Source organism: Osmerus eperlanus, chromosome 4 (genome assembly GCF_963692335.1).
Source record: "Osmerus eperlanus chromosome 4, fOsmEpe2.1, whole genome shotgun sequence".
Lineage (NCBI taxonomy): Eukaryota > Metazoa > Chordata > Actinopteri > Osmeriformes > Osmeridae > Osmerus > Osmerus eperlanus.
Genome location: NC_085021.1, coordinates 19139614 through 19152691, shown reverse-complemented (window position 1 = coordinate 19152691; position 13078 = coordinate 19139614). Strand labels below are relative to the sequence as shown.

Here is a 13078-nt window from a genome sequence, read left to right as displayed (position 1 = left end):
GTTACATTGCTTTAAGATGTGTTTTTTCAGTTCTTCAGTTAGGTAAATACCAAGAAAAATAAACTACCCCATATACACATAGGTGCACACTAAAAATAAGCCTTCCCGTTTTCTGGAATAAAAAAACAAAAAGGTTTATCTTTGGCTTTGCAGTTGTCCAGTTGTTCATAACTTAGTTGTAATATGTTTCTACAAAATCTGAATCAAGCCAGTAAGTTGTTACACTGCCATTACATAGTTATTATGTTGTCATTACACTGTTATTATGTTGTTGTTACACTGTTAGTAAGTTTGGTATTACACTGTTGTTACACTGTTACACACTTATATACACAGTTAACTGAGTATCTGTACTTCTAAAGTGAAGGATGTGTGTACTTTTGCCATCTTTGCCAGTAAAAAATATTAACTTAAAAAATATTTGGTGCCTTACAATCTTTACAGTATTTATTGTCTTGAACTTTCAGTAAAAAAGGTATACAAGTGTTTTAGACTTCATATTGTGCAATCTCAGACTGTAGTTCTCCCAGGTTGGAGTGAGTTACACCACATGACACATCATGACATATTACATGAAGAAAGGTTCAGACATACAAGAATTGTAATGCACAATGACAAAAACCATACATTGCTAAGACCAAAAGTGTACACCACATTTTTTTCAAAACAGTTCATTTTGACATTCAAACTTCCCTGGTTCCAACAGTATTAAAGTAGAATTTGACACTCCCATATCCCAATTTTCCCTCTCTCCCCCTTCTCTCCCCCTTCTCTCCCCTTGGAAGGACGTCTCTAACTCTCGTTCCTCTCCTCACTTCCTCTTCTTCTTCTGTGCCCCGCTGGAGTCTGCGTGAATCTGGGCAGACGACAGCTGTCTCCAGGAGTCTGTGATGAGAAGCAGAGGGATGATGATCCACAGTATGTTCATGAAGACAAAGTAGAACCAGAAGTAGATGGGGTGTCCGAGCTCGCTGTGGGCATATCCGTCCCTGTGCTCCGTGTAGAAGTAGAGAACCGCTCCGTACAGCTGGCCTGGAGGCAGAGATCAGGGTTAGAGAACACTGCACACATGAGAGAGACCCCAGAACGCTGATGGAGTCCAGAGACAACGCTGGCTGGTAACAGTGTGTACATCTCAGACCACAATACAAATGTCTGGAAGGCAGCTGACATTGTTGAGCAATAAAATCGTTTTGGGGGGTGAACTGGGCATTGGAAGGCTTGAGTTTGCTAAATAACCTACCCAGTGAGACGATGAGCTGCAGGATGAATCTGTAAGGCCTGTTGGTCAGGAAGGCAAACACAGTCCAGAAACTGAGTGGGCCCCACAACCAAGCGGTCACTGTCTCCATGCACACCGTGAAGTTATCCGCTCTGGAGAGAGAGGGGATTGATACTGTATCAGTGAGGCTGAAGTTATAAGATTAACTTCTGGTCTAGGTGCTGTAAAAACAAAAGTGCCTTACATTACGTATCGACTGTCACCCTTGGAGTACTCTTTCCCTGTTGACCCCAAAAAAGGACAAGATCATTGGTCACATGATTTCTGTTGTACGGATCAATCTTTCAGCTAGGCAGTGTTATAGTCGTTTACAAATGAAGTCCCCAACCTTAACCCTAATGGATGAAAAGAAGCGTACGCTAAATGAATAAACGTAAATGAAAACCACAAGCTGTGCTAATGCATTGCCACGGTATCTCTCTCTTTGTGGCGTAAACACCGTGGTCACACTGACACACTCACACAGCTGAGACAGCAAGCTCTGGTCGGCAGGTATGATGTCATAGTAGAGGGAGAACCAGCCCTCTATGACGCCATGAATGAAGCCGCACACGGCAAACCAGCACAGGGCCAGACGGCGTCCAACCCCCAGCCTGCCCCCGGCCCCCTGCCGTCCAGTTATCAGCCAGGTAGCCACCAGGAAGGCCCCCGACACAGAGAAAAGGAACACCAGGATCTCCGACATGGAACGGTCATTGGCCACGTAGTGTGGGATGGACAGGTTACGTGGCCAATATGGATGGGGAACCCGTGTTTCCATCATCTGTCAGAGAAAGAGTCAGAGCACTGATAAAAGGAACTACAAAAAGTACTTTTGGTGACAAAACTACGAGTTGTGTACGACAGTGTAAGACGAGATACCATGACAGTTTTTAAATGTATCTCACCTGTCATTAAGGCTATTAAACTATTATAAGGATGTACTGAGGTAACAACTTAAACATTAGAATTATATTAATTATTATTTCAGCAACTTTTGCCATTCGTTACTTATAACCACTGTTAGCTGCTCTGCGGGACCAGGGGGAACAATAATACCGAAGTGAGCAACATTTTAAACAGACACTAACACAGACGCACAGCAGTCTGATTTGCTAACAAAATGAATGGAGTTTGTTCAATTGCGCACTTACCTTGGAAGCAGCTTGCAGATGGTTTCTGGTCACGCTGTTTTAGAAATGTAAAATAGATGGATATTCCTTGAGTAAGAATATCTTGCCCCGACGTTCAAAGAACAATTTCAACACAGTCGGACGTTGAGATCCATTGGCTGTAGATGAAAAAGAGGCAGACACAAATGATAACACAGGCCTATCATATAGCAAACTGTACATCCTGAACAACACACGTGAGGCCGTTCAACTCGCTGATTGGTCATTCATGTCGGAACATGGATGTGGTGACGAGCAGTTTCTCTCCAATATCAGATCCAGTACGAGTTGTAAACGAACTATACCTTATCAACTATTGGTATCAACCGATGTAATAACCAACACACACGTGTGCTGTAATACATTACACTTCTCCAATAACTAAACAAAAGCGAACCCTCCTGCCGTGTCAGGGATACGTCCCTGCCGTGACCCGGATTCGAACCGGGGTTGCTGCGGCCACAACGCAGAGTACTAACCACTATACGATCACGGCAACCTACTGAAGGCTCTGCACTGCGCGTTGAAAGTACGCTTTATGTACATTGTCGTCCAACCGGTTTATTTTCGCAACATAAACGCATTATAAGGTTAGGAATACAAGGCAGGAATTTATTAAGATATTACAACAGACTACAACAGACAGGCACACGTTGTTTCATGCCTTTTGGTTATCTGATGGAACGATTGTAGCAACAGCTTTCCATCAACATCAACCTAAAAATAAAATTAGTACACTTTACCAATGACTACATATTGATAAACGGGTCTCACATAAAAATTACTGAAGTCCCATATGGTCTAGCGGTTAGGATTCCTGGTTTTCACCCAGGCGGCCCGGGTTCGACTCCCGGTATGGGAACTACTCTTTTTATAATTGATGATTCTTTAACAATGTCTTACAATTCCCTAGATGCAATACGATGCTAAAACAATTTTGTCAATTCATTCGGCACTGAGCTTTACCTAGCGTGATCTTGGATCGTCCTAGTCTACCGAAGACCGAGAAGGCAGCAGCTTGGATTGGCTAAACTATAGGTCAGGTGGTGTCTGTCACATGTCAATGCGGAACTGAAATAAGACGAACGGAAGAGTTTGTAAACATTACCAGAGCCTGTTTAAGGATATTAGACATTCTCTGACATTACTAAAGAAGCATACATTGCTCTCTAGATCAATTAAATTGGAAGCGATAGACGTTTGTTCATCAAAGGATTACATTGCATGTTCTGCTATTTTGTTGTTTGGGACTGAGAGGAAGAAAAGAAGATGGGTCTTTCTGACTCACAAACATCTCTACAGTTGGATGAGGTTTTGCTTACATTTATGGACCAGCTAGAGGAACTGGAGGAGAAACGAGGCAGATTGAACTCACTCATTGAGCAGGTTTGGGTTTCAGCAAAAAAGCACAACACAACAATGTCCGAACTGCCCGAATATGTGTAGGCTAGAAAGACCGCACACTCAATGTCGTTTGTGTGCTCTCTAGGGATGGTTTTCCATGTCGCAAGCGCGTTATTCCATGGGCAACAAACAGGTTTCGTCTCTTCAGTATGGGAGCGAGATGGAGCCGCTAGTCCGTGTGCATGCAAGGTAAGAATTTGCTTTGATTTGTACATAATGCTATGTGGATTTTCTAAATTTGCTGCCTGACTTGAATCGTGTGCTACAGAACACTGACGAATGGTGATGCTGAGTTTCACACTGAGAGAATAACGCGGATGTGCGATGACAACGAAAAAGACTCAAAGCCAGTGGAAGATATAGGACCTAAAGAGGAAGGTACGTTGTCATAATATATTGTATCAACGTTATTTTTAAAAAGAACATACATACTTAATAACAATTTGAACGATGGGATTAAGAAATAGTAATAATCCAAATGTGGGCCTATTTGCTTTCAGTTTGTTTCACTCATTAACTCCCGTGTTATTTCCAGCTCTTTCTTAACTATTAATGTTCACCAGGTGTGAGGAGAAGAGCTAAAGCTAAAAAGGACGGTGCAGAATATGATGTGGATGAAAAGCCTTCATCGAAAACGGAGAATGCTCCTGTTGGTTACTCATCTAAACCAACTAAATCCGAGCACAACCCACAACAAGACCCACTGAAATGGTTTGGGATTCTTGTGCCCCAGTCTCTGAAACAAGCTCAGTCTTCTTTCAAACAAGGTTTGTTTAGTGTGTCTTTTCAAAAAAGAATAGATTTGACCAAATCATACATTACAGATACTATGATGGGGCCAAAATACTGACATTTAAATCTACACACTAAGGTCGCCTTTCAGTGCCATTGATTGTATAAAACTATACATTTTTACCTTAAGTAGATTTCAACGTGAAGCTTGTTTTCACGGCAAGCTGTTCAACATAGGCCTTATGGTAGCAGTGAGGCCACATGAAGGAGGGGCGATTAGTGAAGCTATTAGCTTACTGGTGTAACTTTCTCCTCATTAAATTAAACATTGTCATATATTGCGCTAATTTGTTTGCTATGTGGACCAGGCCTACCTTGGAGGTTTACATAATGTAGTCGTCGGGGCTGGCAAAATTCATCACTGAAACTGTCACGCAATAACAATAAAACACAAATCTCATTTAGTGCACAAACGAAAGATTCAGCCATTTCTGACACTCACACACTCACACACACACTCACACACACTCACACGCACTCACTCACACGCTCACTCACACACTCTCTCTCTCAAATATAGGGATCGAGCTTTCTGCAGAGATTGCTGCTCTCCAGAGTGAAGTCCTGAGGACCAGAAGACAGTTGCAGCAACTCCTGAAAGACAAACAAAGTTTACCGGAAAAAATGGATGCAACCACATGAGACTAACTGCCATAGACTGATTTAGAATCCAATCTTGTACTTTATGGTCAGGCTGTAAATGTAGCCTATTAAAATATTTCGTGCATATGTATACATGTTTTTAGATGAAGATGCATTCCGACTGTGTGTGCTTCTTGCAAAGAGTGACTGATGTCAGTGACATCCGGAAATGGGTTCAATCATAGATAAATCATATGGGTACCTACAATATAGGCCTACCATACTCTTTGGTTATACTATAATTGGTACAATGGCATATAGGGGAAGTGAAGTTAGATTTTGCAGATCATGTCGAAAGCATCCCAGATTCCCAGTCAGATGCGTAGCAAACATTCTCTAATTACTAATGCTGACCAGTCAGTATTGGCACCTTCAGGGAATGACTGACAGGACGGAACAACATGCAAATGAAAATGAAATCCCAAAAGGAATTAAACCAGGAAAACGGCGGTAGAGCGTGAAAATGCAATGGGCCGTTTAGGAAATAATTCATACTGTCCTTACAAAACACAAAACGCATTCACATGTGAAATGTTCACGCATTCATACTACTGAAAACTTACATACAAATGAAATGCTCGCACAGACGCATGTGAAACCCATTCATACACATATGAAACACTCAAGTCTTATAAGGATGAGTAAGAATGTTTGAGAATGTAAAAGTGTGAGAAAGCGTTCAGTATCCGGAATCCATTTCAGCATTTCTGGAAGTCAGTTTTAAGTAGTTTAGCAATGTTACAGAAACAGGAGCATAATAGCTTTAAACAGGACCCCAAAATAATACTGGGTGACCAAACACACAGATCTAGAAAAAGTCAAGAAAGCAGGGTTCTGGAGTGTGAAGATTTTTTGCTGTCACTTCAATTTTTGGCAAGACACAATACAGCCCTGCCCTGAAATGCACCACCCATGTAACTTCTGTTCTGTATATCCCACCATCAAATGATTCTTACTGTACATATGTGTTTGTGTAAGGACAGTCTGAATTATTTCCTAAACGGCTCCTCATACAATAGCAAAGGGTGGTGCAGTTTCTCACTTTTCACATTTAAACAAAAATGAAAATGCTAATCACATGATTTCATTTTGATATGGACTAAAAAAATGCAGACAAAAATATAAATTTTTAATCATCTTGTGGAATTGCATTTTCATAAACTGAGGGTAATGCAGGCAAAATTTGAAAATTAAAATGCTATTGTGGGATCGCATTTTCATTTTTAAGGTATTTTACAAAGCTGGCCATGACTTTGAAAATGAAATGCTAAAATTCATTTTTAATATTGTCAGGAAATGTGCATACCAGCCATGAAAATGTAAATCACATGATTGCCTTTTCATTTGATTTTGACAGAAATAATGAAATAAAAAAATTAGAATTTGAATAAAGTCAATATGCTTCCATTCTACGCCAGTAGCTACACCGTCTCAGATCACATGATGGTTAATCCGAATCCATGGATCCAACGGATAAAACCAAATGAGACCGGAGCCGCGTTAAATGCCCAACGATACCGGGAACTGACGAAATAGAACGATATAATCTCGTGCACGGTATACTTCCTGGTCCAATTGTAATGGAGACCGAATTTCTCTGAGACCAACCCCTCTGCCTCCAACGGACGGATGACAGACCTAGAGAAGAGATGGAACACTTGTGTAGGATTAGAAACGATATACTTTACATCCAAGCATGACACGCACAGTGGCCAGCATCACTGTAGCCATTCTCAGATTCGATAGCTCTAAAAGCAGGCATGTAACTGCTGTTTGCAATTGTCTTTTGTTGCGCTCTCATGCCAGACTGTGATCATTTCGATTGAAAAGAAAACATCGCTACTCTCATGATCAGAGGCGAGGTGAGATGATACACAGTCTATCCAAGATCGTCTATCAAGAGTTCTATTCACTTCCGAGTAAAAGGGTTGTACAATCCAATGGCGTCAAATTCGAAGGTATCTATTTTGGATTACTTTAATATCGTATTTGAAGGGGAAAATGGCAAAATCGAATCCAACTGCAAGGCTTGTGGCACAAGGATTCAGGCCAAACGAAGTGTCACATCCAACTTCGTCACCCATCTGAAGGTAAAATGATCATATATTCTTGGCTTTTTTTGCATTCATATGATATAAATTTGATACAACCCTCGGTGGCACATTCATGTTGTGCGGAGACGTTTTTTAAAAGGGGAGGGGAATTAGGGAATTGCCCGATGGCTTGGGCTAGTCGTTAGCCGAAGATTTTCCCTTTATGAAGCTGTCTACAATCTTCATAATGACTAGGTCACAGACTAATGAGGGCTTCTGAGTAATATGGAACAATTATTCAAAACATCACATCCGGAGAAAAGGAATTATAGACGAAACAGAATGGTGTAGGCTACATGGTTGCTCACACAGTGAGATGGCTGTGGTTGGATAATGTTTGTTTATAAAGTTACAAAGTTTCAGGAGGCTACCTTCCCCTCCACTTGTCTCCATCTTTCCTTCGTTTTATTCCTGCTTACAGCGTAAGCACCAGGCCATGTATGATGAGTTTGTTAAGAGGAAGGATATGAAGAGAGAGGCATACTCATCTAGCTCCATGCATGGCCTCACCACCGCCACCAACGGGGGCAGCGTCCGCTTCTCTCACACCATTTCTGCTGGAGCCGGAGGGGGAGGGATAGGAGGAGCAGGAGGGGCTGCAGGAGGAACCAAGTTTGACCGCCATGATCCTCGGCAGGTGGGTTCACACCTTTAGATTCCTGTGCTTTTTTGTTTGTTTGTTGCAAATGCAAGCTTATTGCAGTGTTATCAACCTGGAGTAGTATATCTTTTTTAAGTGCTGTATTTAAGGCTTCCTCATATTACCGTCATCCCTCAGGTCCTGATCTCGGAGGCTATCGCAAAGATGATCGTGCGTGACCTGCAGCCGGCGTCCATCGTGGAGAACCAAGGTTTCCGTGAGCTCCTCGCCCTTCTGGAGCCTCGTTTCACCCCTGAGTCGCGGCGCTACGTCCAGAGCCAGCTTCTACCAGCCTACGCCTACCAGGCCCAGCTCGCCACCCGCCAGGCCTTGGCCTCGGCGCACGCTCTCAGTCTAAGCCTGGATTTGTGGAGTGGTCCCTCAGGGGCCAGTGCAGGGGCCAATGCAGGGTAGGTGTATAGGAAATTTAAATGTGTGTTTTTATGTATTTGTCGTATCCACATCCTCTCTTTTCTGGATCCAAGACTTGTTCTCCTGTGCTTTTTTCTTTTATTTAGGTTCTTGGTAAACATTTGTATTTTAAGCAAAAATGTTAAGGTATAGATTTGAGCATCACTCAATGCCATAAGTATAACATATTGTATAGTATCTGTAATGTTCCACCTCGGGCCAATGTTTTCTATCATCTACAACATGTTTGTAACAACATTGCCTGTCACCGTGTTTCATTGGTAGGTACCTGGGTGTCACCTGCCACTTCCTGACCGCTGATTGGCAGATGCGCTCTGCCTTGCTGGCATGCCTTTCCCTGGTTGGTGGCAGTTCATCCAACCGTGTGCTGACAGAGTTTCAAGAGGTGTGCCATGCTAACGGGGTTCTGGGACGCGCGTTCCGCGTGGTGGCCGACGCCTTTCCTGCTGAAACGTGGCCCACGTGTCACCTGCCGGGCTTCCACATCCACGCCAATGGAGAAGGGGAGGAGGAGGAAGAGGTGGACAGTGGGAACGAGGACGCGCAGGGAGCGGACAAGAGGAACGGAGGGAGCGACGGAGGGGAAGAAGTGGGAGAGGAGTGGGGGGACTTGTGGGACCAGGGTCTGGGTGTGTGTCGGGTGGACTGTTTCTCTCGCTCCCTGGACGCCTGTGTGAGAGAGGGGTTGCGTTCCTGCCCTCAGCTCTCCTCCGCCCTGGCCAAAGCTGCCTGCTTCTACAATTACATCACCTCTGCTGTGCCCACAGAGAAACTCAACCAGGTGTTCGGCAACCCCGAGGGCCCCCCGGCAGGTTTGGGGGGCCCTGCACCTGTGGAAAGGGACTGGGCGTCCCAGCTGAAGGTGGGTAGCATCTGTAACATTTAAAATACACCAACATAGACACATTATCCTGCAATAGTGCGTTTATCTAGTTTTGGGCTGCACCTATGCTAATGAGATTTCTCTGCTATGAGACTTCACGTTAGCTTTACCACTGGGATACTGGATACCAATATTTGGAATGATTATTCTTGTTATTTGGAAAGGCTGACTGTGTCCTCCGTGCAGGTGTTGCGGCGCATGCTTGACTGTGCTGACTTCCTGGAGGAGGTGAGCGGGCGAGGGGAGCTGGCGCTGGGCAGCCCAGAGAGGGCGCTACTGAGGGAGCTCACAGACACACTGGAGCCCTTCACTGAAGCCTGGGACATGGTGCAAGGAGACCGACAGGCAGACAGACACGTGGCCCTCAGCTTAGCTCTGCCCTGTGTGCTGGGGCTCCGGAAGCACCTGTCAGAGACCTCCACCCCCCACTGCCCCTCTCTCCTGCTGGGCCTGGCCCAAGGTGTGGAGCGCAGGCTGGCTCCTCTCCTGCAGGACCCTCTCTACATCACTGCCACCACCCTGGACCCCCAGTTTAAGCTCTCCTGGAGCAGTGATGACTGGCACAGGCAGGTTGTCCTGGAGGAGGTGAGTAAACTCTCCACCCCGGCCTCGAGCCTCCAGGACCCCTGCTCGGAGACCCATCCCCAGGCCCAGTCACCTTCATCCCAGGCCCCATCACCTGTCTCCTCACTGGCCAGACCCTGCAAGCTCTTTTCCTTCATAAAACAGAGGCCAACGGCTCAGGCCAAGAGCCTGGAGCAGGAGCTGGCTGCGTACCTGCATGAGGAGCCCACGGACGAGGAGCCCTTGCACTACTGGAGGCGGAAGGCCATTGACTTCCCTCAGCTTGCCCAGGTGGCCCAAAGGGCGTTCACCATCCCAGCTAGCAGCACGGGTGTAGAAACCATTTTTTCCCTGGCAGGACGCTGTCTGCGGCCAGAGACGGGCCGCGTCCTACCAAAGAACCTGGAGACACTCATCTACCTGAAGGCCAACTACAGGCTTCTGTGGATGTAGGGGAGAAATTCTACTGCTGTTCAGATACACACACTACTGACCGTAAGACATTGGGCCAATTACAACCAACTGAGCTAAGGGGATGGGTCTTAAGGGACTCCAATTGTTGTAACTTGCTTGTTTCGGTAGATAAATAAATACTTTATATATAAACAAAATATTTTTATGGGTTCCATCCTTTATTTTGAGTTTGAAACAAGGGGCTACTTTGACATCACAGCCCAGCAAGTTTTACTTAGTTGCTATGGAAACAACTCACGTTGGTTGGAATTGGCTTGTGTCAATAATTATGGGAACCTAAATTATTTAAAGGACTTCAAACCAATGTGAGATCTGGAAGCATGGATTATGCATTGATTCCAGAGTTGCCTCAGAAGTCACATCTATCTAGCTGTTCTTAAATTGGGATTATGACTTAGGTGGTATTTGATGCCACCATTGTCAGACTTGTGTGCGTGCAGAGTAGCACTAGCCTTCTGACCACAGTCTAGATGTTTCTTTGGACAATCTAGAATAATGTATTATATTTCTGTGGACCAAGAAGGCTGATCAATACTAATGCATTTACCGACATTCTTATTACAGCTGCAGCAGGATTTAGAATCATAATATTATGTTACAGAAAACACTGACTCCCAAACACAGCTTGTGCCTGTACTATACTACCAGCCAGTATACTGTAGTCAGATACCAAGGATAACCAAATGGTCTTTTATATAGCATTTATATATCAATGATAAGCTTAGGTCGTAACTAATTAAATATGTTAGCTTAGTGAAGCTGAGCCAGGAGTGATAGGCTTCACTTTGTACACACATTGTAAGATGGACTGATTCACTCACTCCCTTTCTCTTTCTCACTACAATAAACTTATAGAGTTGTACAATAGTGGATGGGCAAGTTTGTTTGAGTCAGTTTGAGACATCTTAGCATGTGTTCTTAGACGTACAGTATGTGTTGTTGTGTTTTCTGATAGTGAAAGCATGCCGTGTGCGCGTAGGAATGAGTGTGTGTGTCCGCACACACATCTTTCGCTGGTGGAGGAATGGCAGGCAGACTGCCAATCTCATTTTTGACCCTAATGCATTTATATCTTCCCCTGCAAATCCTTCTTAGCCCACATGCCCTTCCACCGACTGGGGGGTCAATTTCATTTCAATTTCATTATGAGCTCTTTTTCCCCCTTCCAATTTCATGTCCAATTTCATTTCTGAGGAGAGGGAAAATGAAATGGGATTGATCCCTGACTCTACCCTAAAAACCTTTCACAGGAGGGATTGGGTTGGTGGTGGCTTGACATGCCTTTATGTGTGTCTTTCAGTTTCTGCGCGGATGTGTGTGGGCATGCATGGGAATGCTCCCTTTGTTTACGAACAGGGACTGTAATTGTGTAGTCCGGCCAGCAAAGATATGAGGTAATTTAAAGTAATTCCATTACGGTTCAGTTTAAATGAGCTGTGAGGGAGCCAGGCAGACAGGAAGTTACATTCGTCACTGTACTTGGTTCTACAGCCTATAAAGGGCAACACATGATCACTGAGACACAATATAGTGTTCTGTAGCTAGATGCCTCCCGAGATAGACCCGCCCAGTCCAATCCCACCCTGTCAGCCAGGTTGTTAGTCAGGTGGAGAGGGATGGAGATGGTCTGACAGAAACAGAATTGGTCTCATCAAAACAATCTGGAGAAGGGGGTTGCTCATGGCAACGAGGCAGCCCCCCCCCTGCCCCCCCTTCTTCAAAATGCACATTCTTAACTGTCAGTTTCTATTTCTCTCTCTTTTTCTCTCCCCAGCCTCTCTTCTTCTGTGTGGGGACATCACTTTACAGGGACAACAATTTCTCTAATAAAATTACAAGGTGATCCCATAGATCATAATCATAAATTATCACTCCGAAACAGTCACAGGATGCACGTGGGATGTCTATGCTTCATGCGACTAGTTATAATTAATACACAGATGTTTGTGTGTGAGTGTTTGCATTTTTTAAGCGAGTTTCTAGCATGTGTTTCTTTGTGGATGTGTGTTGGTCCGTGTTTTGAGCAGCTTGAAGGCCACCCCCACCCCGGTGACAGCTCATCTATTTAAGTTAGACGTGGGCAAGCTGTGCTAGCTACTGTGCAGCCTCGGTAATTGCCTCTGAAATGAATTACTTGGCAGACAGAGAAGCAGAGAGGGGGGAAAAGGAAATTGTAATTGAAATGCCCCCCCTCCACCACCACCCATCCCACCTCTCTTGCGCTTCACGTTATTACATCTGCAGTGCAGAAATTCATTTCCCTCCCAAACACAATCCCGTTCTCCCTCCTCCCTCCCTCCTCCTGTGGTGTCCACACTGACGCCTGGGGGAATTCAACCATTGATTGTTTGTCTTAAGCGTGCTAATTTCACACACGCATGCACACACTCAAACACTTTGTGCTAGAATCCATTGTTTTGAACTACAAACAGAACAACTTTTAGCCTGTTCTTTTAGGTGCGTGTGGTTGCCCTTTAGCGAGACTAAGTGCGGTTGGACGGCCCAGGGGCCGAAGAGTTTATAACTGGCAGTAGTAGAGAGGTGTTCAGTATGTATCTATCTAGAGAACCCCGCTAACCCCCCTACACATGCAGAGCCAGAGTTGCGCTATTTATAGCCTGCCTGTTGTTGGTTGTTGATACTACCGATAGTTTGACAAATAGGAAAGCATAAGTTGTGTGCATCTTTCTGTTTATATAACAAATACACAGGAGAAACACG

The 13078-nt window shown here is 44.5% G+C and overlaps 3 protein-coding genes and 2 non-coding genes across 5 annotated transcripts; 3 read left to right on the top strand and 2 right to left on the bottom strand.

Moving 5' to 3' along the window:
- Nucleotides 1–696: 696 nt before the first annotated feature.
- On the bottom strand, nucleotides 697–2071 carry ebp (EBP cholestenol delta-isomerase). Its single transcript, XM_062458184.1, has 4 exons — nucleotides 1745–2071; nucleotides 1467–1503; nucleotides 1244–1374; nucleotides 697–1032 (listed from the first exon to the last, which is right to left on the bottom strand). Exons 1-4 carry the CDS (start codon nucleotides 2043–2045, stop codon nucleotides 812–814), a joined length of 690 nt encoding a protein of 229 aa, XP_062314168.1. The 5' UTR covers nucleotides 2046–2071; the 3' UTR covers nucleotides 697–811.
- Nucleotides 2072–2857: 786 nt separating this feature from the next.
- Nucleotides 2858–2929, bottom strand: trnah-gug (transfer RNA histidin (anticodon GUG)). Its single transcript has one exon. It is a non-coding gene; the product is annotated as a tRNA-His (tRNA).
- Nucleotides 2930–3223: 294 nt separating this feature from the next.
- On the top strand, nucleotides 3224–3295 carry trnae-uuc (transfer RNA glutamic acid (anticodon UUC)). The gene has a single exon. It is a non-coding gene; the product is annotated as a tRNA-Glu (tRNA).
- A 121-nt stretch (nucleotides 3296–3416) lies between these two features.
- Nucleotides 3417–5380, top strand: ccdc115 (coiled-coil domain containing 115). Its single transcript, XM_062458183.1, has 6 exons — nucleotides 3417–3549; nucleotides 3590–3819; nucleotides 3923–4026; nucleotides 4106–4215; nucleotides 4401–4604; nucleotides 5150–5380. Exons 2-6 carry the CDS (start codon nucleotides 3703–3705, stop codon nucleotides 5269–5271), a joined length of 657 nt encoding a protein of 218 aa, XP_062314167.1. The 5' UTR covers nucleotides 3417–3549; nucleotides 3590–3702; the 3' UTR covers nucleotides 5272–5380.
- A 1373-nt stretch (nucleotides 5381–6753) lies between these two features.
- si:dkey-109j17.5 (uncharacterized) lies at nucleotides 6754–12916 on the top strand. Its single transcript, XM_062459950.1, has 5 exons — nucleotides 6754–7361; nucleotides 7786–8001; nucleotides 8143–8414; nucleotides 8701–9298; nucleotides 9506–12916. The coding sequence occupies exons 1-5, from the start codon at nucleotides 7212–7214 to the stop codon at nucleotides 10334–10336; spliced, it is 2067 nt and encodes a 688-aa protein (XP_062315934.1). The 5' UTR covers nucleotides 6754–7211; the 3' UTR covers nucleotides 10337–12916.
- Nucleotides 12917–13078: the final 162 nt, after the last annotated feature.

What these genes read in the sequence shown, in the direction of transcription:
- ebp (XM_062458184.1), bottom strand. Translation starts at nt 2,045, where the DNA reads ATGATGGAAACACGGGTTCCCCATCCATATTGGCCACGTAACCTGTCC. An exon ending in GAGCTTGCTGTCTCAGCTGT is followed by an intron (nt 1,504 to 1,744) that starts GTGAGTGTGTCA and finishes TGGGGTCAACAG; the next exon opens with GGAAAGAGTACTCCAAGGGT. An exon ending in GGTGACAGTCGATACGTAAT is followed by an intron (nt 1,375 to 1,466) that starts GTAAGGCACTTT and finishes CTCTCTCTCCAG; the next exon opens with AGCGGATAACTTCACGGTGT.
- ccdc115 (XM_062458183.1), top strand. Translation starts at nt 3,703, where the DNA reads ATGGGTCTTTCTGACTCACAAACATCTCTACAGTTGGATGAGGTTTTG. An exon ending in TGAACTCACTCATTGAGCAG is followed by an intron (nt 3,820 to 3,922) that starts GTTTGGGTTTCA and finishes TGTGCTCTCTAG; the next exon opens with GGATGGTTTTCCATGTCGCA. An exon ending in TATAGGACCTAAAGAGGAAG is followed by an intron (nt 4,216 to 4,400) that starts GTACGTTGTCAT and finishes AATGTTCACCAG; the next exon opens with GTGTGAGGAGAAGAGCTAAA.
- si:dkey-109j17.5 (XM_062459950.1), top strand. Translation starts at nt 7,212, where the DNA reads ATGGCGTCAAATTCGAAGGTATCTATTTTGGATTACTTTAATATCGTA. An exon ending in ACTTCGTCACCCATCTGAAG is followed by an intron (nt 7,362 to 7,785) that starts GTAAAATGATCA and finishes TCCTGCTTACAG; the next exon opens with CGTAAGCACCAGGCCATGTA. An exon ending in ACTGGGCGTCCCAGCTGAAG is followed by an intron (nt 9,299 to 9,505) that starts GTGGGTAGCATC and finishes TCCTCCGTGCAG; the next exon opens with GTGTTGCGGCGCATGCTTGA.